The sequence below is a fragment of the Desmodus rotundus genome, chromosome 9 (genome assembly GCF_022682495.2).
Source record: "Desmodus rotundus isolate HL8 chromosome 9, HLdesRot8A.1, whole genome shotgun sequence".
Lineage (NCBI taxonomy): Eukaryota > Metazoa > Chordata > Mammalia > Chiroptera > Phyllostomidae > Desmodus > Desmodus rotundus.
The window spans coordinates 104224939-104249927 of record NC_071395.1 but is presented as its reverse complement, the minus strand read 5'-3'; the positions used below and the strand labels follow the sequence as shown (position 1 = coordinate 104249927).

Sequence of the window (24989 nt, the reverse complement as noted above, 5' to 3'; positions counted from 1 at the left end):
GCACAATGAGAGCATCAGCGATAACCTTAGGCCTACTTCTGGCCCTTGACACATCTTCCCCACTTTCTCTTCCTTCCACGAGCCGCTCACCGCCGAGCCCATCTGCCATCACTGCAGACCCCGCTCCTGCCTTCCCTGTGGCCAGGGAGCCTCTGTTTTGTAACACACGACACCCACACGCCCTGAAGGTGGCTAAACTATTTTCAAAATTTCTCAGCAGTTTGACCTGAGAAGGAGAAGAGGGTGACCACAAATAAATTTTTCAGTTAAGTGTGAGATCGCTCCTAATGATGACATACGTGCCAATGGCACATGCTTTTTCAAGCAAAAGAATCGCCCACTTTATGAAGAAGACAAAGATCACGATCTCTCATCAAGAAAGTTCTTCTAAAACTTTCTGTATTTGAAGCTCTTTTGCTTAAATCTCAGTCAGTCTGGTGACTGATGTGTTTGGGGCGTGGCGAGTGTAGGGAGTGGGGAGTTTCTGAGGCCGTTTTTCCTGACCCTGTACCATTTTAAAAGCTGCAGGCCAGTCGCAGATCACCCCACTTTTGGCAATACTTCCGTCCCCCTGGCTCCCTAGTGATACCAGCAGAAAATAACAAGCAAAGTAAGAGTTGGAGGATTGACTGTGTCTTCACAGTTCATGCACGGCAGTGCAGACTGTCCCCCAAACTCCTGCACGGGGAGCCCCTCTAAACCCTGTCCTCGAGCTCTCGTGCTTCCTTTCCTCCAGAGTTCCCCTCTGACGTGAGCTCTGGAAACAGCATGCATAGGGGTTTCAGCTGAGTGGCGTCTCTGACTCGCCCGTTCTCCTGCTGGCCTAATTTACTTTGCCCAGACGTGTGCAGCCAATCTCTGATCCCTGAGACTCCAGTGCCGTTTGGAGCCCTTCTGCAGGGGCTGGGTGTTCCTGAGCGGGCAAAGTGTCCTTTCTCACCTTTCAAAGACTCTGAAAGATGATTGTACCCATGCTCTGCCTTGTGCTTTTCCTTTGGTGACCCGCTCTTCCACTTGTCCTAGGTGAGAAGCGCCACTGCTTTGACGTCAGCTATAATCCCAGCTATATGTACGAGAAAGAGAGTGAGATAATCCAGACCCGGATGATGGACCAGGCCATCAATAATGCCATCAGCTATCTTGGTGCCGAAGCCCTGCGCCCCTTGGTGCAGACGCCGCCGGCTCCCACCTCGGAGATGGTTCCAGTCATCAGCAGCATGTACCCCATAGCCCTCACCCGTGCCGAGATGCCCAACGGTGCCCCCCAGGACCTGGAGAAGAAGAACGTCCACCTGCCAGAAAAGAGCCTGCCTTCTGAAAGAGGCCTCTCCCCCAACAACAGTGGCCACGACTCCACGGACACTGACAGCAACCACGAGGAACGCCAGAACCACATCTACCAGCAAAATCACATGGTCCCTCCCCGGGCCCGCAATGGGATGCCGCTCCTGAAGGAGGTCCCCCGCTCCTACGAACTCCTCAAGCCCCCGTCCATCTGCCCACGAGACTCCATCAGAGTGATCAACAAAGACGGGGAGATGATGGATGTGTACCGGTGCGACCACTGTCGCGTCCTCTTCCTGGATTACGTGATGTTCACCATTCACATGGGCTGCCACGGCTTTCGCGACCCTTTCGAGTGTAACATGTGTGGGCACCGAAGCCACGACCGGTACGAGTTCTCGTCTCACATAGCCAGGGGAGAGCACAGGGCCGCGCCGAAGTGAGCGAACGCCCGCCGCTGGAGAAGGCCTGCGCCTGCGCATTCAACGTCATGTTCAAAAAATGGTACACCCGCCTAACGAATCACTATCAAAACCAGCTCATTTCCAACCTCTTTTTTATACCACTTTTAGTATCCAGATGGTTCACACTGGCCAGAGTGAAACGTCTCCATTCAAAAGTTGTTTGCAGATAATACCATGTTACTACTTTTGTGAAACCTTTGTTTTCCCATTAGCGCCTTAAACTCTATGCCATTTAAAAGCCAATGAAGTATTTGGTCATTGTCTTCTGCATCAATACAGCCAGCTTGCCTTGGAGTTTGTTGCTAGATCCAAAGAGTCGTCCCGTTGTGCTGCTTGAGACACTCTTTCTGAGATATGTCAGCCATACATGCAAAAGCCGTTTGGTCCCGAGCCCAGGCCACACAGAAGAGCTGACCACCTGACCTTGCCGGGAAGCCTTGTCCTTCTGCTCTTAACACAAGGCGGAAGGGTTAGGATCTAACCTCCCTGTCCCACTTAAGAGTTTAATAGCCAGGAAAAGACTAGCCATAAAATAAGTGTCTGTTATCAATAAGTGAAGACTCAGTCTTGGAGCATCACATCAATTTCTTACCACATAAGCAAAAAAAAAAATCAAGTCATCTGATAATACTTCTGCTTCTACTCTTTACCCTTCCATCTCCCATGAAAAGCTGCTTTGGGTTAAAGCAGTCTTCTATAGGAGAAATTCTATGCCAGAAGAACTGATGGTTTTTAATATAGACTCCCCTCGAAACTCGAGGAAGTTGTCCCCTGTGAGCGACGGCACCCATTTCCTGTGATCGGGACTGGCAGAGCTGGGCCCTGAGGAGGGAGATGGTTCAGCAGCACCACCCACGGAGAAAACCCCAAAATGCCTACCTGAACTTCCTGGTCTCCTTCATGGAGTGCACAGATCCAGAGCAAACTTGGCAACAATGAAAAATAAAAAAAGAATCCAGAGGAGAGGATTCAGGAATAGACAGCGTGAGTGTTAGATTAGAGCTGAGCTTCACGATGGGGTGAGGAGGGGCACCCCTGCTGGCAGGTTCTTCATCAGGCAGGTGGGGGTCTTTCTCCATGCTTTAAATGGAGCTGCCGTATTCCACAAAGATTCCTGAAAGTCTGCTTGTAACCGTGGGAAATTATAACTCACCTTGCCATTCTTTCCATGTTGTTTCTGTAAATGCTGACTCTGACTAATATGTAGCTTGTAGCTAAATAGCATGTTTGTATAGGAATCCTAGGGAGTAACTTCAGAAGATACAGACTCCAACCTTCAGGCATCCCAGCTCTGCGAGATTTGCTGACCTTCGACCCCGGAGCCAGGATGACCTGAAGTCGGGATGACATACCCCAGACCGTCACTTGCCTTATCGGAATGGACTGTGCTCGTCCGCACATAGAGGACTTTGCAACCCCCTCCCTTGATCTCTTTGTTCCGCTTCCCCTCACCCCCTTATAAAAACCTCTGCCTGTGCTGAGAGGTTGAGATGGGCTTTGAGACAAGAGTCCCCCATCTTCCAGGTGGCCAGCACCTGAAAATAAGCCACTTTCCTTTACATCAGCACCTGCCTCTCCAGTATTAGCCCGACCTGTGTTTGGTTATGATCTTGGTTCTGCAGGTAGTTGTAGCCATCTTTATCCTTAATTATGGGAGGCATGCTCTCAAGAAAAAACTCTGTGATCATTGTAAAATTAGCACTGGAACGAATAGGGCTCACAAAATCCTTTCGTTAATTCCACATTTGCCCCTAATTAGCTGTAGGACTTTGGGCAAATCACTTAACCTTTAAAACTAAGTTTCCTCAACCATTGACTAAGAGTTGGATTTAGACATTCTCTAAGGTCCCTTCCAACTCTAAATGTGTGTAATTATGCCGTAACCAGCTATTTTTTAAAGCTCTTGAGGTATGAGTATTAAATACCCATGAACGTTTGAGGAAGTAAGCATTTATGCAGCATTAAGTACTAAGTAGAAGACTCTGTATATGAATATGTGTTTCACATATCTTTGGTGTGAAAATAGTAGTGTTAAGTTTTTCCTTTAACCACTGAGTTGTGAATGTGAAGAGGATGGTGGAGAGGAACAAAAAACAGGAAGGCATTTTGATCTTCCCCAAAGTGTACATACAAACCAGCACCTGCAGCTGCTTGCCAACGCCTTCCACCCCCGACCCCCCTTTTTAAGAGCTTGTGTTAGGGAAAATAAGTTCTGCTTCCAGGGACACCTTCACGGAGCCTATTTACAAATTAAGGGTCAGCTTCGTGAACATTTCTGCCAGAGCCAAGAATCCCAAATTCCTGGTAGATTAGCGTTTTATGTGTCTGCCTTGATGTTTCCAAAGGGTTTATGCACTAGGCTCAAACTCGTTTATGTAATTAAAATGTTCCACCTCAGACTGCACAAATGGCTTATCCCTCTTTGTAGCATGGCGTCTGTCTCAGGAAAAAAAGATTGTGTGAAATTCCATGGCAACAGTCCCAACATGCTGGAGATTTCAGCTAAAAGACTAGATGTATTTCGGGTGTAGTCTTCAATATATCACTGTGTTTCCATAATCCCAGACTCCAAGTTGTGCCAGCTTCCTTATACCCATTGTGAAAGAGGAGCTGCTTATTATACTCTTGAAATATCACACATCCTGTTGACTCTTCAGGGGACAAAAGAAAGAGGATTTGGGAGCAAGGATCAGTAGGAATGAAAGCTAGGGAAAGCGAGCATTTTCGCCAGATTAGCGGGAAAGTCTTCACTGAAGACTTCAACTTTTACACCTTCAGGTCATGAAACTAAGGCCCATCCCACCCACCTGGAGATGTTTTTTGTCGATATGACCCTCATTTCCCCTGTGACTAATGGGTTTTCTGAATGATTTACAGAGGCTGCACTTTCGCTGCAGGATTCTGAGCCTAGATGGGGGCACATCCAGTCCAGAGAAAATTCATATGTGGAAACTCTACATTCTTAAATCTTCAGGTTAAACCAGGTGGTACCTAGTGGTTCCCACCACACAGGTAAACAATGCCTTCTGTAGACACTCCTTATACCAACTGATGCCCCCCACCCTCCCCTCCTGGGGCTGGGGGAAGAGAGTAAGGGAGAATCTTAGCAGATGCCCAGAGAAAAGGGCAAGGCTGGGTCAGGACTCACATCTGACCCTGTTGTACAGGGTCCAACCCCTGGTCAGAGCACGTGTAAGAATCAACCAGTGAATGCATAAATAAGTGGAACAACAAATTGATGTTTCTCTCTCTCTCTCTCCCTCCCTCTCTCCCCTACCCTCCTATCCGCCTTCTTCTCTCCCTCAAATCAATCAATCAATTTTTTTTTTAATTAAAAAATAGCCCCTGGCTGGTGTGGCTCGGTTGGTTGGAGCATCGTCCTGTCACTGAAAGTTTTCAGGTTCGATTCCAGGCCCGCGCACATACCTACATTGCATGTTCTATTCCCAGTCAGGGCATGTGTGGGAGGCAGCCAGTCAATGTTTTCCCTCTCAAATCGATGTTTCTCTGTCTCTCCCTTTTCCTTTCTCTCTAAAAGCAATGAAAAAAAAATGTCCTCTGGGGAAGAATTTTTTTATTTTTTAAAAAAGTTTTAAATAAATAAATAAATACATACATACATACAGCACTTAACATTTTGCTAGGAGGTCCATGCTCATTTTGGCCCAGATATAAAATGACCTCAGATTTTTTTTTTTTTGCAAAGAGAAATGTTTAAAAACACAAAAGTGTACTCAGTTGAAACACTGTACTATTAACAAAGCTTACGTCAGCATAGTTTTCCCCAATAGCCCCTGTACCACTCTTCTTATTCTTCTCTGCTAAATGTGAGCTGTAGAATGTTTTCAGGGGAAAAGCAATACTTTTCATACATATGCCAGGCTGGGCAGTAAGGCCATAATGGAAATGTCAAGCGTTAAATGTTTTAAAAAGTCCTTAACTTTTACAGTGCGTCCCACTGGGAGCAGGTGTCTCGGTCTCTAGTGGAGATTTGAAAACTCAGGGACGCTGAAGAGTCGAGCCCTCGGGACAGTGCTAATCTCTGTCAGGAAGACTCAGAATCAGGACTTGTGAGCTCTAGAGGAGTAGACAGGTGGGGGGATGAACATCGTGGCCCTTAACACAGCATCGGGCTGTGGAGAAGACAAGAGGTATACAGTGATATGCCTTTTTAAAAATTTTTTATTGCATTTACTAGGGTCGCATTTGTTAATAAAAATTATATAGGTTTCAGGTGTACAATTGTATAATATATCATCTGTATGTTGTATTGGGTGTTCACCACCCAAAGTCATCCCCATCAGCCCCCCTCTACCCTCTTCTACCTCCCTGCCCCCCCACCTTTCCCTCTGCTAATCGCCGCACTCTTGTCTGCATCTATGATACAGAGCTATCTCTTATCTCTGAAAGAATTGGGGGCTATTTTTGTGCTCAGACAGAAAGTATAGTTCAGAATCTATATGCGTAGCTCAGGAAAACAGAATGCTTAGGGATTTAAGTGCCTATAAAGAGGACCACTGTGACTGAAACCAAAGGCTAGACTTGGGCCAGCCCAAGGGAAGGACTCTATTTTCTAAAGCAAAAGAACCCAGAGTTGGGGACTGCTGCCTCTAAGGACTATGGACTTGGAAGGGAGTTGTAAACTTAAACCTTGTGTGAGCTCATAACCCAAGACTTCATCCAAGCTGAATATAGTCTGTACCTCACATACGGTGAATATGATAAACAATGGCTTGCATTTAGAAGAAACTGAATGCACGTTTCCTCTAACTACATTATACGGGGCTGTCTTATGCATTGATATTGAGTTATTTGAACCTGCAATGATAATATTTTGATTTAAAATATTTGATGAAAAAATAAAAGGATGTTATGATGTTTTACCTAATTTTGTCTCTGAGCTGTTTATGTTGCTTTTTTTCCCCAAGAGGCACGGGGATTCTGTTGGACGGTTGCGAGTGTTTCACTACACTTACCGTATCTGGATTTAAAGACATGGAAAGTGTTCAAAGACCATCCTGGGGCCGTAATAGTAGTTCCGTTGCTAATGGAGGCAGCTGATCTCTAACACACAGCCTCCTTCATGTTGTTTTAATGCATAAGAGTAAAGAATGTGCAGAACCAACAGGAGTTAACCACCTGCCTCAGATGCTTCCCGGCACTGCAGCCAGGGCAGTAGACTATAGCTTTGCTCCCTCACTGTCCTGTGAACCCTCAGCCATTAACTGCCCGAGCAGCTTAGAGTTTCTCCAAACAGTCCTCACTGTCCACCTCCCCGCTGCCCCACTCTAGGGAGCCCCAGGAGCCGCCCATAATGCCCTATCTCATAGTCTCCACGTCAGTGCAGCGTTTGCCTCTTCCTCTCTTAGAAAGGCTGAGGCCATTTTGACATGCTAGGAAAATGGGGCAGCCTTAAAAATGACTGATCCCATTGTCAGCATGACTCATTTAGGCAAGGACTTTTCCAGAGTAGCAGACAAGGCCCTTCTCGGTGGGCCTGCTCCTGTGGGTTCACAGAAACCAAATTACTGTGGGTTGCAAAGAATTAGCAGGTCATTTGAAAAGCAGACATCCCTTCACCCAGACTGTGGTTTTACACACTCAGGTTCTCAGTCTGTGAGCTTTGGTGAGGGATCATTTTGGCTACTGGAAACACCATAGCGTATTTTTCATTTCTGGTTGCCAAAGCCACCGCATGCGTGGTCTGTGGATGACCCCTGTCTGCAAAACGACAGGGGAGGGAGAGGACGTGGTTTGGGGCTCACGGTGGCCTTTCCACCAGGAGCGAGGGAGGGAGACCTTACTGAGTGGTGTAGACACAGCCTGTGTGTGATCACGGCTTTCTCGTCTGGGTTTCTCAGAAATGTCCTCCCTGCCCCGCAGTCACCGTCCCTCTGGACCCCACTTGAGTTTTCCCTGGAGAGCCACCTTTGGAGCCCCGTTTGGTGCCCTCCTGTCCAGAAAGAGCGTGCAGAGCCAGCTTCTGAAAGGCAGCAGTGCTAACCTTGCTGGAACCATCACGAGTGCCTCCTGGCACCAAAAACAACCCTGCTGATAGTTTTCAAGGTTTCATTGTCACGTTTGATTTTTACAGTGAAAAAATTTTTTTTAAATACAGGTGTGTTTAAAATTCGGCCTTGTGTCTGCCTATCATTTGTAGTTACTGCTGTCAGAAAGTGGAAGGGCCTCTCGTTCCACCTCCTGGAGCATTTCCTAATTCAGCGCCCCTGGCTTGACTTAAGTCCGAGTACCAAGATGTACGGAATTGTCACCAAAATAAAGCATCTCACCAGAGGCCTTGCTGAGCCTGCCAGTGGCATGCTACTGCTGGCCCTTGTCCCCATAGTGACGTTCTTGTTCCACTGCCCCTTAGGTCACTAAGGAGACTCGAGGAGTCTGGGGCCCAGACCTGATGGGATCAACACATTAATACACTGAACACGGTGTCTCCCAGTTAGTTCCAGGACACTCCTCCGCCCGCCCTCCCAGCAGGGACTCTTCCTAAAAGACAGGCAAGTCCTGCCTTTTTCATCCCTGGGGTCTCAGGAACATCCGCGTTGGGCCACTCCAGTCGCAGGTGCTGAACCACATCTGAATATAGTCTTCACACCCCTGGGGGCCCACACCGGAGGCGTTGGGAAAACTCCCAGGAGAACGGCATAGGGATTGTACCGTTTCCTTCCTGTCTGGAAGTTTTCTGTTGCCTTTTAGAAAATATCAGAAGAGAATCTGACAGGTGGTCTGGCCTTCTGCTCAGCCTCTTTCAAAAACGCCTTCCCTCTCCCCTCCTCTGGGGAAGAGGCAAGAGGAAGACATTTCTGGGGTTCAGGATTTGCGAACTTGGGGAGGCAGGTGGGTGGCAGCTTTCACTGGCTTTACCTTCAGCGCCATCTCCCTCCCTTCACCACCACCAGACCGGTTTGAGGATCTCCAGCAGGTTTTTCCAGTCTCAGCACTAAGGGCAGGGAGAGCGGACGGGCACAGCAGCCTGTCTTTGTAGTGGATACACTGAATACATTCCAAAATGGCCTCGCGGTAGCTGGTGTTCAGCCTTGGAGAGAAGAGTAGGTGGCCGTCTCCATCACCACGCCCTTCTCCAAGCTCAGGGAGAAAACGGAGACAGGGACACTCAGATCCCCTTGGCCAATGAGCAGTGGCGAGAGACCCACAGCCGGCTGGGGCTGAATGAATGTCGCACCTGAGGATGGTTTCCTTTCCTAATTCTTGGGAACTAGTTTGATGCTTTAGAGGGCGGTGGGCCTGGCAATGGAGGTCACCCCACACCTGCACCCTCCTCCTCCCCCATCACGCTACACAACCAGGCCATTCACAGAGGCTGGGGTGCCCAAACCTCCACCTGCAGGCAACTGCCACCCAAGGGCAGGCAGAGGGACAAGGATTTATCTGTCTCCCCTGCCTCCCACCTCCTAACATCCAGAGTTTGAGGAAGAGTGGAGGCGAGAACTCTGGGAAGGCCGGGAAGGCTGAGCAGTGGTGGAGGAGTGCCTGCCGCCCAGGACACAAGCTTCAGCTGGAGAGCATTCCAGGGTCAGACAGTTGTTTGCATAAAAGCCAAAAGCCACTGCACCTGGGGTGGGGAGGCCCTCTGGGGAGGTACTCCCTGGCTTGGGGGAGAGGGGGGAAGGAAGGTGTCATGGAAAGTCCCTGAAGGACACGGGGTGTTGAATTTGCTGCGGTTTTGTTTTTTAACTCTGTCTTGACCTGTGAAGTAGGCAGCTGCCTCCCTTCCCCCAAAATAACAGACCTTCCCCCAGAATAACATGAACATACCCAAGGAAAGAGCGCTGCAGTGGAAAGAATGGAGGTTAGAGGGCCTGTGGGTGATGTAAAATGCCCCCCTTCCCCAGGACTGAGGGGGCAGGAAGCCCCAGAGCAGCTTTTCCCATCACCTCCCTTCCCCCCACCTCAGCGCTCTGGCCCCCTAGCCCAGAAGAGCTACCTAGTCAGATAAACCACAGCCCTGGGGGCGGCTGATGGATGGGAACTAGGGGGGCAGGTGTCACCTCCTCCCCCAGGCTCATCCTTCCACCGCTCAATCCCCATGCCACCCCCACTGGAATTACATTCTCAGCACCTCCACCTCCCTCTCACTCGCAGACCCTCACTGCCCTCCCCAGACGTGCGTGTTGGGGGAAAGCAGGCAGCCAGCCAGCGACCCCAGAGAAGCTCTGAAGTCCCAGTAAAGCCATCAACTGCCTGGTGCAGACTCCAGCTGGGCCTGAGGACTCCTGGGTTCCTGTCCCAGCCCTGCCACTCTGGGGAGGGACGGGGGACTGGGCACCTTGCTTTCCCTCTCTGGGCCTTGATTTTCCCCGGGAGTTGGGTCTCCGAAGTCCCTTCCAGCTGGGACACGGCCGGGTGTCAGCCCCGCCGCTCCAGCCAGGCCTTTCCTCTAACTCCAGAAACAAGAAGAGCAGAGAAGGTCCCGTTCCCTCTTCCGTCTCTCCCCACCAACTCAGGGGGTGCGCTGGAGCTAAGGGTGACGGCGGCCTGTGACTTTCCCAAGTGGTCACTTGTTTAACATTCTGTGAATTCCAGCCCTGGCCCTCAGCAGTGCAGGGGACAGGGAGGTGGCAGTGGGCCCGAAGCTGGGTCTGAACGCGGGCCTCCGTCCTCTCTCAAGCCCTCCTCCCTCCCTGTGAGCCGGGTCACCAGATTCCCGGGTCGGGGGGCCTGAGAGAGGAAAGCTGAGGCCTCGCGGGGGGTGGGGGAGCGGCGCGGCGCGAGGTGGGAGCAGAGAGGGGTGTGAGGGGAGGGGCAGCTGCACTTCTGAGAAACAGCTCGGGCGCCTCGGCAGCCCGCAGCCTAACCCCCTGCCTGCGGCTTCACAGCTCGCTCCTCCTGCCGCCCACGCCGCTCGGGGCCTCTCCGGGGGTCGGCAGCCCCGGCGGAGGCGGTGGTGGCAGGGAGGAGCGGCGGCTGTGGGACAGTGGAGTGGAACCCACGGGGGGATGGAAAATGGAGGGGGCCGTGGGGCGCGTGACACCCAGGAGTAAAAAGCCACCGCGCACTCGGGGTCCCGGGCGCTGGACCCCGGCCCTTCCTCGTGTCCCCCCTCCACCCACCCCCCCAGGTACTCTCCCATAACACCCGGGGCAGGATCCAGAAGTGAAACCGCTCGGGGTCACAGCCCAGCGCCGGCGCTGCGCCCCGCCCCGCCCTTCCGGGCACTGCAGCCCTGCAGGATCTCCCAGCGCTCGGGCGGCTGCAGGGAGGAAGCCAGGGGAGGGGAGGAGGAAGTGCCCTGCGGGATCGTCTGCGCAGCGCGGCCTTCACGCCCGGGGGTGCCCGCTGGTAACCACGAGCGGGAACCTCGAGAGGCGCCGACCTTTCACCAGGAGAGGCGCTCGCACTTCCCGCCGCAGCCGCTGGGTGTCACTGCAGCCGCGCGGCTGAGCCGGCCGGGAGCCTGGGGAGGCGCGGGCGCGGGTCTCTGGGAACTTTTGCCAGGCCTTCGCCCTCCCCACGCAACCCGCCCCCCGCCCCTGGTGCCCCACGATGCTTGGATGCGGCGCTCAGACCCCCTTCCACACTCCTGCTTTCTAAAGGCCGCCACCCAGCCAGTCGACTGTCAATGAACAAACTAAACCCCTAGTCCTAAGACCCGATGGGCTCATTGCCTTGTCCAGGCGCCCCACCCCTCACCCCGGCAAGCCGGCCTCCCGGCTGAGGGGACTGGCCTTCCAGTAGCAGAGACGAAGGTGGGTGGGTCTGCCAAGCCGGAGCACGCAGCCCCCCGACGGCCCAGTGCCCCTCTGTGGCAGCAACAGCTCGCAGGTCGAGTTGTTCCAGAGGGAGAGGAGGATGGCAGGGCGGGCAGCGGGTGCAGATCGCTTTCTGCACGTGTTTTGGTGCCAGAGTGACTGTGGGGTGGGTCTCTGGGTGCATCCTCACTCCCATTCCAGGCCCGCCTGACTCAGGTCATGGGCTATTCATCCAGGTGGCTCTCCCCACCCCCCAGCTCTCCCCTTAGATGCATGGGACGGGGTAGCTCAGCTTGGAAGAAAGGAACCAAAAGGTGGAAACCTGTATGGGAACTGATGGGCTTTGGGTGAGCCAAAGCTGGGAGAAAGGAAATACCCTGGAATGCTTTGGAAAACTGGGGTAGTATCTGCTAGAAATGCCCACTTCTACTACCCTGGATCCAACTCAGGTCGCAGGTTGGGCAGGTAGATGCAGGGGAACATGCCTGGTTGGCTGTGGCTCCAACTCCAAGATCAAAGGGCCCAGCTGCATTACAGAGACCCTAGGAGTGTCCACGTGGTGGCTCTAAAAGAGTGACATTGGCCTCCCAATTCCCCTCAGTCTTCTGAGAACTACCCAAAGATAAACCCAATCCAGGTATAATAAACTGTTTACCATGAAAATGCAGCTACAGCTAAACAGCCCACCAGGTACCCAGCAAAGAAATACCCGCCCCTTCGTTGGGGGGGATGCGACCTTGCACCAGAGCACCAGAGGCCACATAGTTCAAAGCATGTGGGATTCATTGGCAGGCCTCATTAGGGCCAAGCAGCAGACACCTCTTCTCGGTCCAGCTAGCACCCCCACCTCCCAACAGCCCTTCCTGTATGGAGATCACGGGCGAACCCTAGGATTGCCCGCTCCTCTGTGGCTCTAGACTCCAGTCTGCAAGAGCCAGCTCCCCCCAGATCCAACTCCCTCTTTTCCCTCCTCTCCCAAGTCCCCACCCCTGTTGGAAGCTCAGAGTCTGCTGTCTTAGGAGGCCACTGTGCACCTCACTCTCAAGCCCCAAAGCTGAGGTTCTGACAGGAAAGCCGATGCCGCAGACTCCACTACTGCGCAAGCTGGACCAACCCCCGACCTCTGGGTTTCCTTCACTGTCTGCTGAACCAGATCGGTGTTTCAGTACTGGAGGCCTTTTCCCCCAATATATCAGGAAGACAAACTCCCAGATATGAATGATGCTTGGCCCCAATCTCACCCCAACCTGCCCCCCAACCCCTGCTGGAACCCTTGGAGTCCAGGAAGCTGTTAAAAAACTGCTTGCTTAAGTAGACTGTTCATAAGAAAGGATCTCCTGAGTGGCCTTGGTATCACTCTCTCCTTTCCTTGCTCCTTCCTCCCTCCTCCCTCCAGAGGCACTGGGCCACCAGGAAGGAGCCAGGCAGGGTCACTGACCTAATGTTGAACCCTCAAACCTGCACCAGGAGGCCCTTCACCTGTGAACTTGGAGGCTGCAGATTTCATTGAATAGGATGTCTGAGGAGCAGGGAGAGCGTGACCTGGCCAGAGCTCTGTCTGTCTGGATGCCCCACCCAGGGCATCCTGGGGAGATGGGCTCTCTACAATCATGCCCACCTATTCCCAGAGTCCAGAAAGTTGACACCATCTCTCCCTGCCCTCCACACTTAAACAGGCAGGGAGGCCAGCCCTGTGGCCACACCCCCCTACAGGCCAGGGCGCTGCCAAGGATGGTTATGGTCCCTGGCTCCAGGCTCACGTCAGCCACACCAGCCTGGGGGTTTTGTGCACTGCAGGCTATTTAGGGCCAGGGCCCTGGATGTGGGCCCTGCAACACCTTCTCTCAAGGCCTGGGTCCCCTTCAGCATGGAGAGACTAGGGGAATTTCCTTTACCAAAGTCTTTTTCTGATTTCTGAGGTGATTTCTTTGATAAACACCTATAATTCTTAAAATCAGACCCAGTGACTTAGTATTGAAAAGGCAGTATCTGAGGCTCCAGCTTCTACTTTCTCCACAATGTGCCTGCCTCCCTCCCACCAGCCCAGACAGCCTCAAAACCACAAGCTTCCACTATTTAGCACTTCAGCTATTCTTGGTGGTCCCTTCTGCTGTCTGGCCTCAGTGGCTCATGTTGCAGCCTCTTTAGCGGTAGAGCAGCAGCCTTCCCACATCCTCAGAGCTGGGGAACCTTGTCCTGGGTCCCTCTGCGAGTTGGCCCTGAGGGGCCCTTATCCTCCACACTCTCAGCTGCTGCCTGTCCTCCGAGAAGCCAGAGATCTCATCCAGTCATCAAGGGTATCCAGCTGCTGATTTCAAGTACCCAGCTCAGGGCCAAGCCAGCTGCCACCTATAAGGCCCCAAAGCAGCTCAGGCCCCTCAGAGTGGCCAGAACTGGGAAGGGAGGGGCAGAGAACAAAGGGAAGGGCAGGGAAGGGCTGTGTTCTACCATCTGCAAGACGGGCAGAGTCGGACCTCTGTCCCTAACTCCTTCTATGACTTCAGGTGGCTCAGTCTCTGAGCCTCAGCTTCCCATTTCTGAAGTAAAAATGATATGTTTCACATACTCTGATTAGCTGGTTGACATGGAAGGGCTTTGTCCCTTGCCCAGCGCCCCGGGGTTGTGAAGGGACACTGGGTCCTAGGTAGGTTTTTTGTTTTTTAAGATTTTATTTATTTACTTTTAGAGAGGGGCAGGGAGGGAGAAAAGTAAAGAGAGAAACATCAATGTGTGGCTGCCTCTCAAGCGCCCTCTACTGGGGACCTGGCCTGCAAACCAGGCATGTGCCCTGCCTGGGAATCGAACCCGCAAGCCTTTGGTTCCCAAGCCGGCACTCAGTCCACTAAGCTACACCAGCCAGGGCTGGATCTTGTTTTTATGTGGCCTAAATCTCTGGACATGCTTAAGTGATGACTCATTCTGACTCCTTCACTCTTACCCCAGCTGGTACCCTCGCACCCACACCTTGCAAGTGGCCATGGGCATCCATGGCCAGCCACACAACCATCTCGGGCCCCGAGGAGTAGCCAATGACGTGGTAGCTCTGAGAACCATGGCAGGGGGCAGGTGCCAGGCAGCAGGTTGTACTTGTCCCTGCCTCCTCAAGTCCTGCCGGAAAGAAACAAACTCTGCACTCCTCTCACATCTGGGCTGCAGTAAGTTCCTTAGTGTGAAACCCTAGCAGATTCCAGGCTAGAGGGTGGGTGAGGCCTCTCTGCCTACTTCCGACGGAGAGGCCTGGTCACGAGCCGCTGCCAGGGCTGCCCAGCCTGGCCCAAGGGCTGGCTGTGATGGTTGGTCCTTCTCAAGGTCACCTCTGAACCCCCACCCCCCACACCCCCGCCCCCAGCCAGAGACCAGGGCTGCAGAGAAGGGAGAGGCTCTTCAGGGGAGGATCCCCATTATGGCCACTTAGGACTTCCCCCTGGAAGCAGCAGAACAGCCCTGACCTGGTACTCAGACAGGGGTTGAAATCCTGGCTCTGCCACTCCCTGGGACTCGGCGCAGGTCTCTTCCCTGGGCCATCGGCTTCCTCACCTACAGAGGAGGGTCCAGTCCACCACCTTGTGCCCAAACAATCTCAAAGACTTGGGGAGAGATTCTCTATTAAATAGACTGGATTCTCCATTATATACATATGAATTTTTAAGCTTAGAGAATAATTTCACAAATCCCCTCGTATCATCATCCAGCGTCAACCCAATATCAACCCCCGACTCTACTCACACCCTCTCCCCTAACCTCTGCATTATTTGAAAAGCAAAGCTGAGACATCGTTTCACTAATAAATACTTCAGAATGAATCTCTCAGACTTTTTAAAAAAACCGTAACCACAATCCTATATCAGACCTTAAAAAGTTAACCATAATTCCTTAATATCACCAAACATCTCATCAGAGTTCAAATTTCCCCCAATTGCTCATAAATGTCTTTTGCAGTTAGCTAGTTTGGATTTGAATCAAATAAGGTCAACACATTATATTTGGTTGATATATGTCTAAATTTCTTGAAATCTAGAGCTTTCCCATCTTTTCTTTTCTTGTAATATTTTTTTTGGTTGAAGAAACTGGGTTACGTGGTCTGTAGTTTCCCAGTCTGCGTTGTGGTTGTCATATCCCCCCGTGTCATTTCCCATGTTCCTCTGTCCCGTTCCAAAGAGCTAGTCCAGTGACTTTGGCCTTTGTCATCTCACGGCACACGTAAACTAATCACCAAATCTCTGCGGCACGCCAAACAATGCATTTTCTGCTAATCTGACAAAAGTAGGTATGATTTTGATTTATTCACACCGGACAACTATGGTGATGCTGTATTTTTTTAATCTGACAATCTAAGGGGAGAGAGGTCAGTGCCCCTAAGTCAGCTATTGCATGTCTTGAAAATTCTTGCAGCACGCCGGTTGAAAAACGCCGAACTAGTTGTTGAATCCAGGGGATCAGATTTAGGTTTGATTTTTTTTTTGGCAAAAATGCCTCATTGAGGTTCACACGTCTCGAGGGTCTGCCCTCTGTGAGCTGAAGGTTGAACAGCAGGTTCCTGTGTTTCCAATCTGCAACATGTATTATAAAGTCCTCCTTCGTGTAAGAGCTAGAATTGTTAACACCCTCAGACAAAAGCCTCTAGACAAAAACAGGCTGGCACGGGCGATGGGCAGAGCCCAGACCCCACAGGGTCTGCCTGGCCTTAAGTGGAGGCACAGGGGAGTGAGCAGATTGTGTTTTGGAAAGGTCACTCTGGATGTTGAAGCACAGGTTGGAGAGGTTGTTGTCTCAGAGGGCTGAGTGCCGCAGGATTCCATTTATATGGATTTCTGGAGGGGGTGGAACTATTGGGACAGGAGGCAGAGGAGGTGACAGTGGGGGGAGGTCACAGATCCGTCCTGTGACTTGGTGGCTGTGGTAGACACACTCCTGTGTGTTTGTCAGGACCGGTTGGCCCAGGACTTGCAAGGATGGGGATCTGCCTGACTCACCTCCAGCGCCCTATTAGAGTCACCGCCACAGATTTCGGCCGGAGGAGGAAACCTCACCCAGATGGCGGTCCCTGGTCCTTTCACTCATTTCACACGCAATTACTGGAAACTCTCTGTGGGGCAGACTCCATGCCGGGCCCTGGAGGCTCTCAGGTGGCCAAGACCACCGCTTCCCTCAGAAACGCCCGGGCTGGCCAGTGCGTGGCATCTCCCCATCTCACACATTCACCCACGCCTGGCGCCCACCTCTCCTGCCCCCTTCTCTACCCCAGCTAGCCGGAGCTTGCCAGACAGAACTCATCGGTGTATCCAAAAATAATTTTTATTGTCACTAGTATAAAACAGAGATCAACTGGCCTCTCGGTCTGTACAAAGTGTGGGGCATAAGACTACCTGGGCTGCCCCCATTTCTCCCATGATGCCCTGCCCCAGGGCAGTGCCCAGGAAGGAGCTCCGAAAAGGGGGGAGGGCCACCCCCAAGTGCCTTCCCTTGAGGAGACGGGTTGAGGGTGAAATGGGAGGGGAGCACTTTCTGCGTCAGTGAAACGAAGGAGCAGAGGAGAAAACTGGAGTGGGGGGGCCCTCCAGGTTTTCATGACCCTGTCCCCGCCCTCTGCGCCCTTGGAGTGCCCCCCCCCCACGAGCACAGGGCTGAGACACAGGCATGCGTCTGCAGGGGTCAGAGGGCCACGCTGGTACAGCTGTGGCGCAGGAGGCAGGGCAGGATGCCGCGGTTCAGCTGGTGGAACTCCACGAGCTGCAGCAGGTCGGTGAAGCGGGTCTGGCCCTCGTCCATGCTGAAGTACAGGCGGCCCGCCTCCTCGCTCTGGGGTACGACCACAGCGAGTGGGCGGTCAGGGAGGGGCATGAGCCTGAGGGGCTCCCTCCTGGGCCCGACAGAAGTCCCCAGTGCTCGTGCAGAGAGAAAGGAGAGAGCAGGAGACCCCGGATGCAGTGGAGACTGGGAGTGGAGGGCGGGGCGACAGGCAGCTGGGTGTCCTGTGTCTCCACTGCAGGAATCTAGGACTCTTGGGAAGGGAGGGGAGTACTCACCGGCAGGATAAGATAATGCTTGACCTTCTGCAGATGGCACAAAGAGAGGACAAAGCCCTGTGGGTTCCGCTGACTCTCCCGGACCAGGAATAGTCTGCCAAGAGACAAGGCCACATCAGCTGAGGACACGTGGCTGCTGTCACCATGCAGGGTCTCTCTTACCCCTGGGCCCGCTGCCCCTTACCCGTCCACCAGGCCTTGCTGGGAGATGAGGCGCTGACTCTCCTCTCGGGAAATGCGTCCATGGAACCAGGGTTGGGTTCGGTGGATGGCTGGGGTGAGGGGGTGACAGATGGGCAGTTACTTCGAGGAGGGGACCCCCCCTACTAACCACCCTCACTATGAATGCTCAGAGAAGCCCCTGCCCCCAGGGATGCTGGGCCCTCACCCACCTGCACTGAGGCTCGTGCCCGAAGATGGGGTGGGCAGGCTGAAACGGTGGTTCGTCTTCTTCTGCAGAGCAGATGGGGACACAAAGGTCAGGGTGTCGGGGTGTGGCTGGGAAGGAATGTGGAGCCCCTTTCTGCATCTGGGGCCCTCCCCTCACCCGTCTCTTTCTCCAACTCCATGGAAACCCATATGGAGACATTCCCCAGAACGAACATGCAGAAGGGTGCAGGCCCTCACCCTCCAGGCGTGGGCCTCCTCCAGGGCTGCATTCAGAGCCTCCCGGGGGTTCTCGATGACACGCCCAGCGTGGCCAGAGAAGTCCATGGCCACCAGGGTGTTATCGGAGACACTCCTCTGCACATGGGACAGGACAGGGAGGGGAGAGGTGAGAATAGGACCAGAGTGTTCGCGGAACGGGGTCTGGGTACCCACTCCAGCTAACGCCCCTGTGGACACTCACCAGGGGTGGGAGTCCCACACAGGACGGGCGCAGGTGGCGAGACTGTGCCTGCTGATAATTCTTATACAGCTGCACCCCATACTGGGGCATGGAGAGAGAGAGAGGGCCTGAGGTCAGGCAGGTGCCGGGGTCAGGGCTGTGACACCCCAGACCAGGCCTCTCCAAGAGCAGGTCTGCGCCTCTGCCCCAGGATAAGGAACTTCCTGAAGCAGAGCTGTGACCAGCCTTGGACCAGGGACTCGGGGAGAGTGAGGCCATGCTGTTCCCTCATTCTGGAGACCTCCTGAAGGCAGAGCTCTCAGGCCTCCCTCCGTTGGGATCCTGAGTGTGAGGCCATCCCCCCCTGCCACGCCCAGGGCCTCACCTTGAAGAGGCGGAAGGCAGATAACCAGCAGGTGCGGCTCTGCTCATCCTCACTGCAGAAGATGCGAAGCCCCTTGTGGCCATTTCGAAGCTTATTTGGCTGCAGGGAGAGGAAACTGGCTGGTTCCATACCTGCCTTTAGGACCAGATGTGTCTCCCATCTCCACACAGCAGGGTGCAGGGTGCAGGGAGAGGGTGTCCAGGTGGAGCTCAGAAGCCCCAGATAGGATCCTAGGGACCGAGCAGCCCCCGTTTCCCCCCAGGCCGGGCCAGGGTCTTTACCTTGATACAGAAGCCAAAGTCTGTGGGCATCCCGTACAGCTTGCGGCCCTGAGTCACAACATACACGTTGGACTCATTCACATCTGCCACGTATTGCAGGTGCCTCGGATCCTGCTTGGCACAGGTGAGAAGGACTTGGTATAGGCAGACTTTGTCCCCCAATTACTGCCCCCTTAAGCCAGCTGAGGAAGTATCAGGACCAGAAAAGGGCAGAGAGGTACCCCAGATCACACAGCAAATAGAAGAGAGGCAGGACTCAAACTCAGTTCGCCTGCCTTTCTCACTGCTACCTCCCGGGGCAAGGAAGCTGGGCAGGAAAACGGAGCAGCTGAGGGTCTCAGGGCCCAAGGTCCAGGAGTTCCAACAGGGAAGGGACAACACTTAGCAGAGCCACAAAGGGTTTCAGAACGGCTATCACCACCCTCCAGACCTCACCTTGGAGGTGCCCTTGGTGGAATAGTAGAGTCCGGACCGGCGCAGGAAACAGAAGAAGCGTTTCCAAAGCTTTCGTCCTGAGCCCCGCAGCTGCAGGAAGCCCTGAATCTCTGGGAAGCTGCCTGCGTTCAGGAAGTTCTGAGGCCAGAGAAGAGCAAGAAGAAGGTAAGAGGGCCACACACACACACACACACACACACACACACACACATGCACGCAAGTGACCCTTCCCAGGGAGCGCCTTTAGGAGAGGAGGGGCTCCACATGCATTTATTGTCCCCCTGGAACAGATGAAGAAACTGGCACTCAGGCAGGGAAAGTGACACGTCCACAGTCACTCAGGGCTGTGCTGGGTCCTCTCCACCACACAGGAGGGGCGCACAAGGCTTAAGGGCCGAGAAGCAATGGAGGTCCTGGGGAATCACGACTGTGAGGGTGGCCCCTCACCTGGATGAGGTCGTCATGGGAGATGTCCGTGTGTGTGTCCAGGCAGCTGGAGACCATCTTTTCTGGGAACAGGGAGTGCTGGGGCAGGAAGGAGTCCACAGTCAGCAGGGACTGAGGGTCCAGGGTGGGGATCGGAGTGTCCCATTGCCCAGAACCCCCCCAGCCCACCACCAGACACACACACACACACACACAGACTCACTGGGGAGCTCTTGAACAGCTCATACTTGGCGAAGTTTTTCCGGAAGACAAAGCGGCTGTCTCCGCCGATAGGCCAGGCAGCCTGCACTTCCACCACCGATTCATGGTCCTCCAAGCCCCGCTCTGGGGTCAAGAGCCAAAAAGCAGGGGTCAGCGGAGATCAGCCAGGCCTCATGGAGGAACCACCAGCCTAGCCCAAGGTGGGAAGCATTGCCTCCTGGCCCAGGCAGCACCCTGTACCCGAAACTCACCCAGTGCTAGATGGGGGTGGCACTCCACCAGCCCCCAGTTCTCGTCACTGAGGGCGTGAGCTCGCTGTACCAGCATTTCACACACGTAGCGGGCCGTGGCGCCCGCCGCCACCTCCACTGACCGGCAGGCCCCATCCTCGCTATACACTTTTACTACCTGCACCCCAGGAATTGCAGATAACTTGAGGAAAAGCAAAGGGCGGTTCTTCCCCTTCCCCAACCTGCTATACCCCAAGGGACCCCTGACCAAATTCCCGCGCCTCCACACAGTGCCATACCCACCCCAGTCCCATAGCACACCCCCCACACCCTGCCTTCTCTTTCCCAAAGCAACTCACATGGGGACAGCTGGCATTCCGAGGGAGCAGCCCCCTCACACTGGAGGATCCCCCGAGAATGGGGTTCTGTGATGGAGGGCTGCAGAGCTCAGGAAAAGGGTTGGGGATAGAGGGTAGAGAGGTTGTCCGCAGCTCCTCCTCGCGAAGTTTCCTGTGTAGAATGGGGAGTAATGGACTTCAAGCTTCTGTGTGTTTCCCAGCACCAACCACGCCACTGCAGCCCTCCTGAGCCCCATTGTACCTGCTGGTTGGAATGGGCAGAGGCTGAGACCTCTTCGCCTCCCCAGGAAGAGGGGCATCAGGAGGCGAGGGAGTCCCAGGAGGAGTCCCAGGAGGGGTCCCAGGGGTCGCAGGGGTCCCAGGGGTTGGGTACGGGTCTTCTGGGGAGCTGCTGAGATGAGGTGGAGACAGACCCAGCTCCATGGCATCTGAGGGAGAAGAGGGGGCTCGGTGTTGCGGCTCTGGCGCCCTTGTGCTGGGGAGAAGGGCCCAGCAGGCCCAACCCCTGGCTTCTGGCCATCAGGTGCCCCTCAGAGGGTACCCAGCACCTCATCACTCGCCCTCGCACTGGAGTTTCCCCAGGGCCTTTGGGGCAGGGCAGGGGAGGGGGAGAGTAAATCCATTTTACCAAAGGGGACACCAAGTCCTTGAGAAGGAAACATTCTTGCTCTCATCGCAGGTGAGCTGGGGAGTGGGACCCAGTGTTGGGACCCTTGTCCAGTGCCCTTGCTTTAGCCCCAGGCTGCCCAGGGGGAGAACTAAGAGGGTCACCCTGCCAGAAGGCGGGGCGCAGCAACAGACTCCATGACCCACAGGTTGCCTGCGGCTCAAGCTCTCGGGGCAAAGGGCCACCCGTCAGTCTTGGAGCGAGCGGGCGCGGGGCACTCACTCCTCTGGGCTCTGCACCGGGTTTTTCCAGAGTTTTGTTGCCAGACCTGATGCCAGAACCTGTTGTGGCAATGCATGCCCAAGCACTGAGAGATGAGGGGGGGGGAGAAGGAGTGGGGAAGGACGGGAACCAGGAGGGCAGGAGTCGGGCTCGGCCGTGGTGGGAAAGGGCTGGCTGGGGCCCTTGCCCCAGCAGCTCCCACAACTGTGCACCGTCCCTTGGCTCTTCCTCCTGCCCAGCTCTCTTGAAGTACCGATGCTAGAGCTACTTCCTCTGAAAAGCATTCCTGAAATTTCTACATTTAGTCCAAAGGGCTCCCAGGGCACTGTGCTGAGGTCTCTGTGCCAATTTCTGTGCACCTGTCTTACCCACCCACTGGTCTGAAGACACGTGGCTCTCCTAGGCAGGGCCAGGGTCTTCCCCACGTCTTAGCGCCCACAGGCACTGCATGGGAACCCAGGACAAGAACAGGAAAAATGGGGCAAAGATGCCCATGCGGGTAGAAGTGGTGCAGGCCCCTCCTCCACAGGAATAAGACCCTTTGGCTGGGCTGAGACCTGGGAGAACCTGGGAGACCTCACCAGTTCCAGTTCCCTGCCCACTGTCTGGATACTGGACAACTGTTGTTAGGCTGCCTTGGGTACCTGGGATTGACCCCCAGGATGGACAAGGCCCCTGACCCTTAAGTGAGAGAATTAGGGGATTTGGGGGACAGATGAGTCAGGGCGGGGCGGGACAGCACTGCCTGGGGCTCTCCATTCAAACTTGACTCATCTGCACAACTTCCTGACTTAGGAGAAACACAAACAACCCTGCTTCTACCCACCCCCTCCACTCCTACCCCCAACCAGCCTGGGAGGAATGGGGAGGCGCAGGGCAGGAACAAGATGTGGGGGAAGGAGGATGCAGGGCCTGAGGCTCCTTTGACATCATTTCCTCCTTCCCCACCCTTGGCCTACCTCCACCTCTCCAGTCCAGGTGGGACCTGCAATTCAGCCCCAGTCCAGTAGCCACCACCCAGCCTAGGAGCCCCCTCATCCAGGAAAGAGGGGCTGGGGACTTGCTGGGAAGGGGAAGACACACCTTTGGCCACAGACAGACACCAGTATATCAACACCAAAACACAGTGCCCCACTCCCAAGCCCTGGGAGCTTCATTCCAGGGAGGACTAGGGAGAGGGGCTGCAGGGGCTCCCCCTTCAGGAAGGCAGACACCAGAAACCGGGTGGTCTGGGTCCTCTCCCCCAACACAGGAGGAAGGGAAATTAGGGCCCTGAGTGGAAGGGGAGAGGGGAACTTTAAGTCAGAATGGAGTTTGGCTTCAGAGGGCCCCAAGGGCCAACTGAAGACGTGGGTTTGGTCTTCAGACCCCTCAGACCATGCTCCAGGCCCCTCTAAGGCCAGAGATGAGGTGGGAGAGCCGGGGTCCTGACTGTGGAGCCTGGGCCTCCTCCTTGTCAGGATATCTGAAGTTTTCAAACTGGGGCCCTAGGAAATTCTCTTCTGTGTAGAAACCGAACCTCTCAATGTTGCACGTCTAAGCCGAGCGGCTTCCCCCAACGCCTCCCCAGCCCCGAGGCTCCTGCGGCTCCTGCCCCACCCTCCTTCCCGCCCCTCCGAGCCTCCTTGTTGACTTCCTGAATCTTGCCCCACCTGGCTGGCCCCGAGGAGGGGTGGCGGGCCCAGTGTATAGGGCCAATAGAAAACAAGGCCACCTTGGATGCTTCCCAGGGTCGGGGGAGGAGCTGGCAGAGCAGAGGCCTGGGCCGGGGGTCTGGTGGTGGCTGGAAGGCCCAGGACTTGCCCGGTACTCCACGCCCCACCCCCATCGGGGTTGATTGTAGGGGACAAGGCTGAACCTTTGGGAGTGAGTGCTCTAGGGGTGCAGGGCCCAGGTGAGGAGGAGGGAAATCCTTTGTGACCTGGACTTGCGGGGAGGGACCAGGACCCTGAGGCCCCGCCTACTCCCTAGCTTAGGAAAAGACGCCCAGTGGGAGGGGGCAGCTCTTTTAAAGTTTAATTTGGGAAGAATGCTAGAATGTCTGTGGAGTTAATCATTACAGTCGGCTCGCTTTGATGAAGGGCCCCCCAGCAGGGAACCAGGGGGAGAGGGGAGAGCAGAGTCCAGGATGGGCAGACCAAGAGGGGGCATACTTGAGTGGCTGTGGGGTTGGGATGCCTTCCAACTGCGGGCAGGTGCACTCTCCACACACACACCCCCCCGCCCCAAGCGTGCCAGGGAGACCCAGCCCCGGACCGGAGGCTTCCTCCAGCCAATTCACACATTCGAGACCACCTCCCACCCCGACCCCCAGCACTGCAGACCACCGCAGCACCCAGCCTTCGGAGCCCACCTCGTAGTGAAGCCAGGAGAGACCCCCAGCCTACTCCGGCCCCACTTTCCCATCCGAGGGCAGGACCCAGTGGTCCTGAGCAGAGATACAATCCGTAGAGATGGAGCTCCAGGAATTTAGAGAATCCCTCTGTTTTACCGCCCTCCAAACAAATTGGAGGGTGCCCCCTTCCCCTGCCGCGGAGACGTCCGTCTTTGACAAAGACTTGGGGAACCTCTGAGTGGAGTAAAATCAGCCTGAGCAGGGGAGCGATTCCCCGCAGCTCCCTCGGGATTCGGACCCCCTTCCGAGCTCGCCTTCAGGGACGGGGAGGGGCTAGTTTCAGCGGGAAAGCCGCGTCTCCCGAAAGAACCTGAGATCTTACTTCCCCGTCCCCATCGGCCCGCATGTCGGGGGGTTGAGGGAGTATTGAGAGGGAAGGAAGGAATGGAGAGGACAGGAAATGAGAAGAGGGAAAATCTGAGGGCAGATGGTGAGGAGTGGGAAGGATGAGAAACTAGAGGAAAAGAGAAAATGAGGCCGCGGAGTAACACAGCAGGAGGCCGAACCTTCCCACGTAAGTCCCCGACCTGCCAGCGCCCCCCACCCCCCAAGACAAAATGCCCGCTTTGGTCCTTACCTGGACCCTGGGCGTTGGTACACCTGGCTGGGGCCGCGGGTTTGGGAGGGAGACGCCAGGCCCTTAACTACCTGTCCCCCTCCTGCCCCCGCCCTTGGCCTGACATCACCGAGAGGGGAAGAGGAGGAGGGAGCCAGTCCACCGCCCAGCCGCTCACCTGGGCAGCCAGCCAGCCCCTGGCCCTGCGGCGGGCACAGCCTGGGGCCCTAGTGCGGCTGGGGGCTGAGTGCAGGTTGTCGTCTGGGACCGATCTCGGTCCCCTTACCTGGAGAAGCCTGAACGGGAGTAGCAGGACACGGGGTCCGAAGTCCTGCTCAGTCTAGGGACCCCAGACACCTGGACTTGATTTCAACCCACTCCCTCTTCTCTACAGGTGGTACGAGGCTGTCTCGACTTTGGACATGGAATTGGGTGGAGGGTGAGCCTTGTGTGTACAGGCTCCTGTCCCAAGGAAACTAAAAT

The 24989-nt window shown here is 54.8% G+C and overlaps 2 protein-coding genes across 7 annotated transcripts in view; one reads left to right on the top strand and one right to left on the bottom strand.

The window, feature by feature from the left end:
• The window catches only part of IKZF3 (IKAROS family zinc finger 3), a 78546-nt gene extending 71915 nt beyond the window's left edge, over positions 1–6631 (top strand). For all 5 annotated transcript variants that reach the window (XM_053911583.1, XM_053911582.1, XM_053911584.2 and 2 more), the window contains one exon: positions 1024–6631. In XM_053911583.1, the coding sequence (XP_053767558.1) occupies positions 1024–1727 (704 nt within the window). In that variant the 3' untranslated portion in view covers positions 1728–6631. The remainder of the gene's footprint in view (positions 1–1023) is intronic.
• A 10119-nt stretch (positions 6632–16750) lies between these two features.
• On the bottom strand, positions 16751–24989 carry GRB7 (growth factor receptor bound protein 7). Of its 2 annotated transcripts, none has more exons than XM_024573286.4 (15): positions 24793–24989; positions 20908–21094; positions 20667–20817; positions 20329–20485; positions 20079–20200; positions 19877–19954; positions 19430–19567; positions 18995–19105; positions 18714–18812; positions 18350–18430; positions 18127–18243; positions 17892–17952; positions 17684–17771; positions 17500–17593; positions 16751–17272 (listed from the first exon to the last, which is right to left on the bottom strand). In XM_024573286.4, the coding sequence occupies exons 2-15, from the start codon at positions 21087–21089 to the stop codon at positions 17126–17128; spliced, it is 1626 nt and encodes a 541-aa protein (XP_024429054.2). In that variant the 5' UTR covers positions 21090–21094; positions 24793–24989; the 3' UTR covers positions 16751–17125. The 2 variants fall into 2 exon arrangements, with proteins under 2 accessions (XP_024429054.2, XP_024429056.2); XM_024573288.4 differs by lacking the exon at positions 24793–24989 and adding an exon at positions 24528–24748.

Excerpts from the sequence above, each read along its gene's own strand:
- GRB7 (XM_024573286.4), bottom strand. The coding sequence starts at position 21,089 with ATGGAGCTGGGTCTGTCTCCACCTCATCTCAGCAGCTCCCCAGAAGAC. Across the intron at positions 20,201-20,328 it reads CCACCCCCATCTAGCACTGG|AGCGGGGCTTGGAGGACCAT; the intron begins GTGAGTTTCGGG and ends TCTTGACCCCAG. Across the intron at positions 17,772-17,891 it reads GGGCACGAGCCTCAGTGCAG|CCATCCACCGAACCCAACCC; the intron begins GTGGGTGAGGGC and ends CCCTCACCCCAG.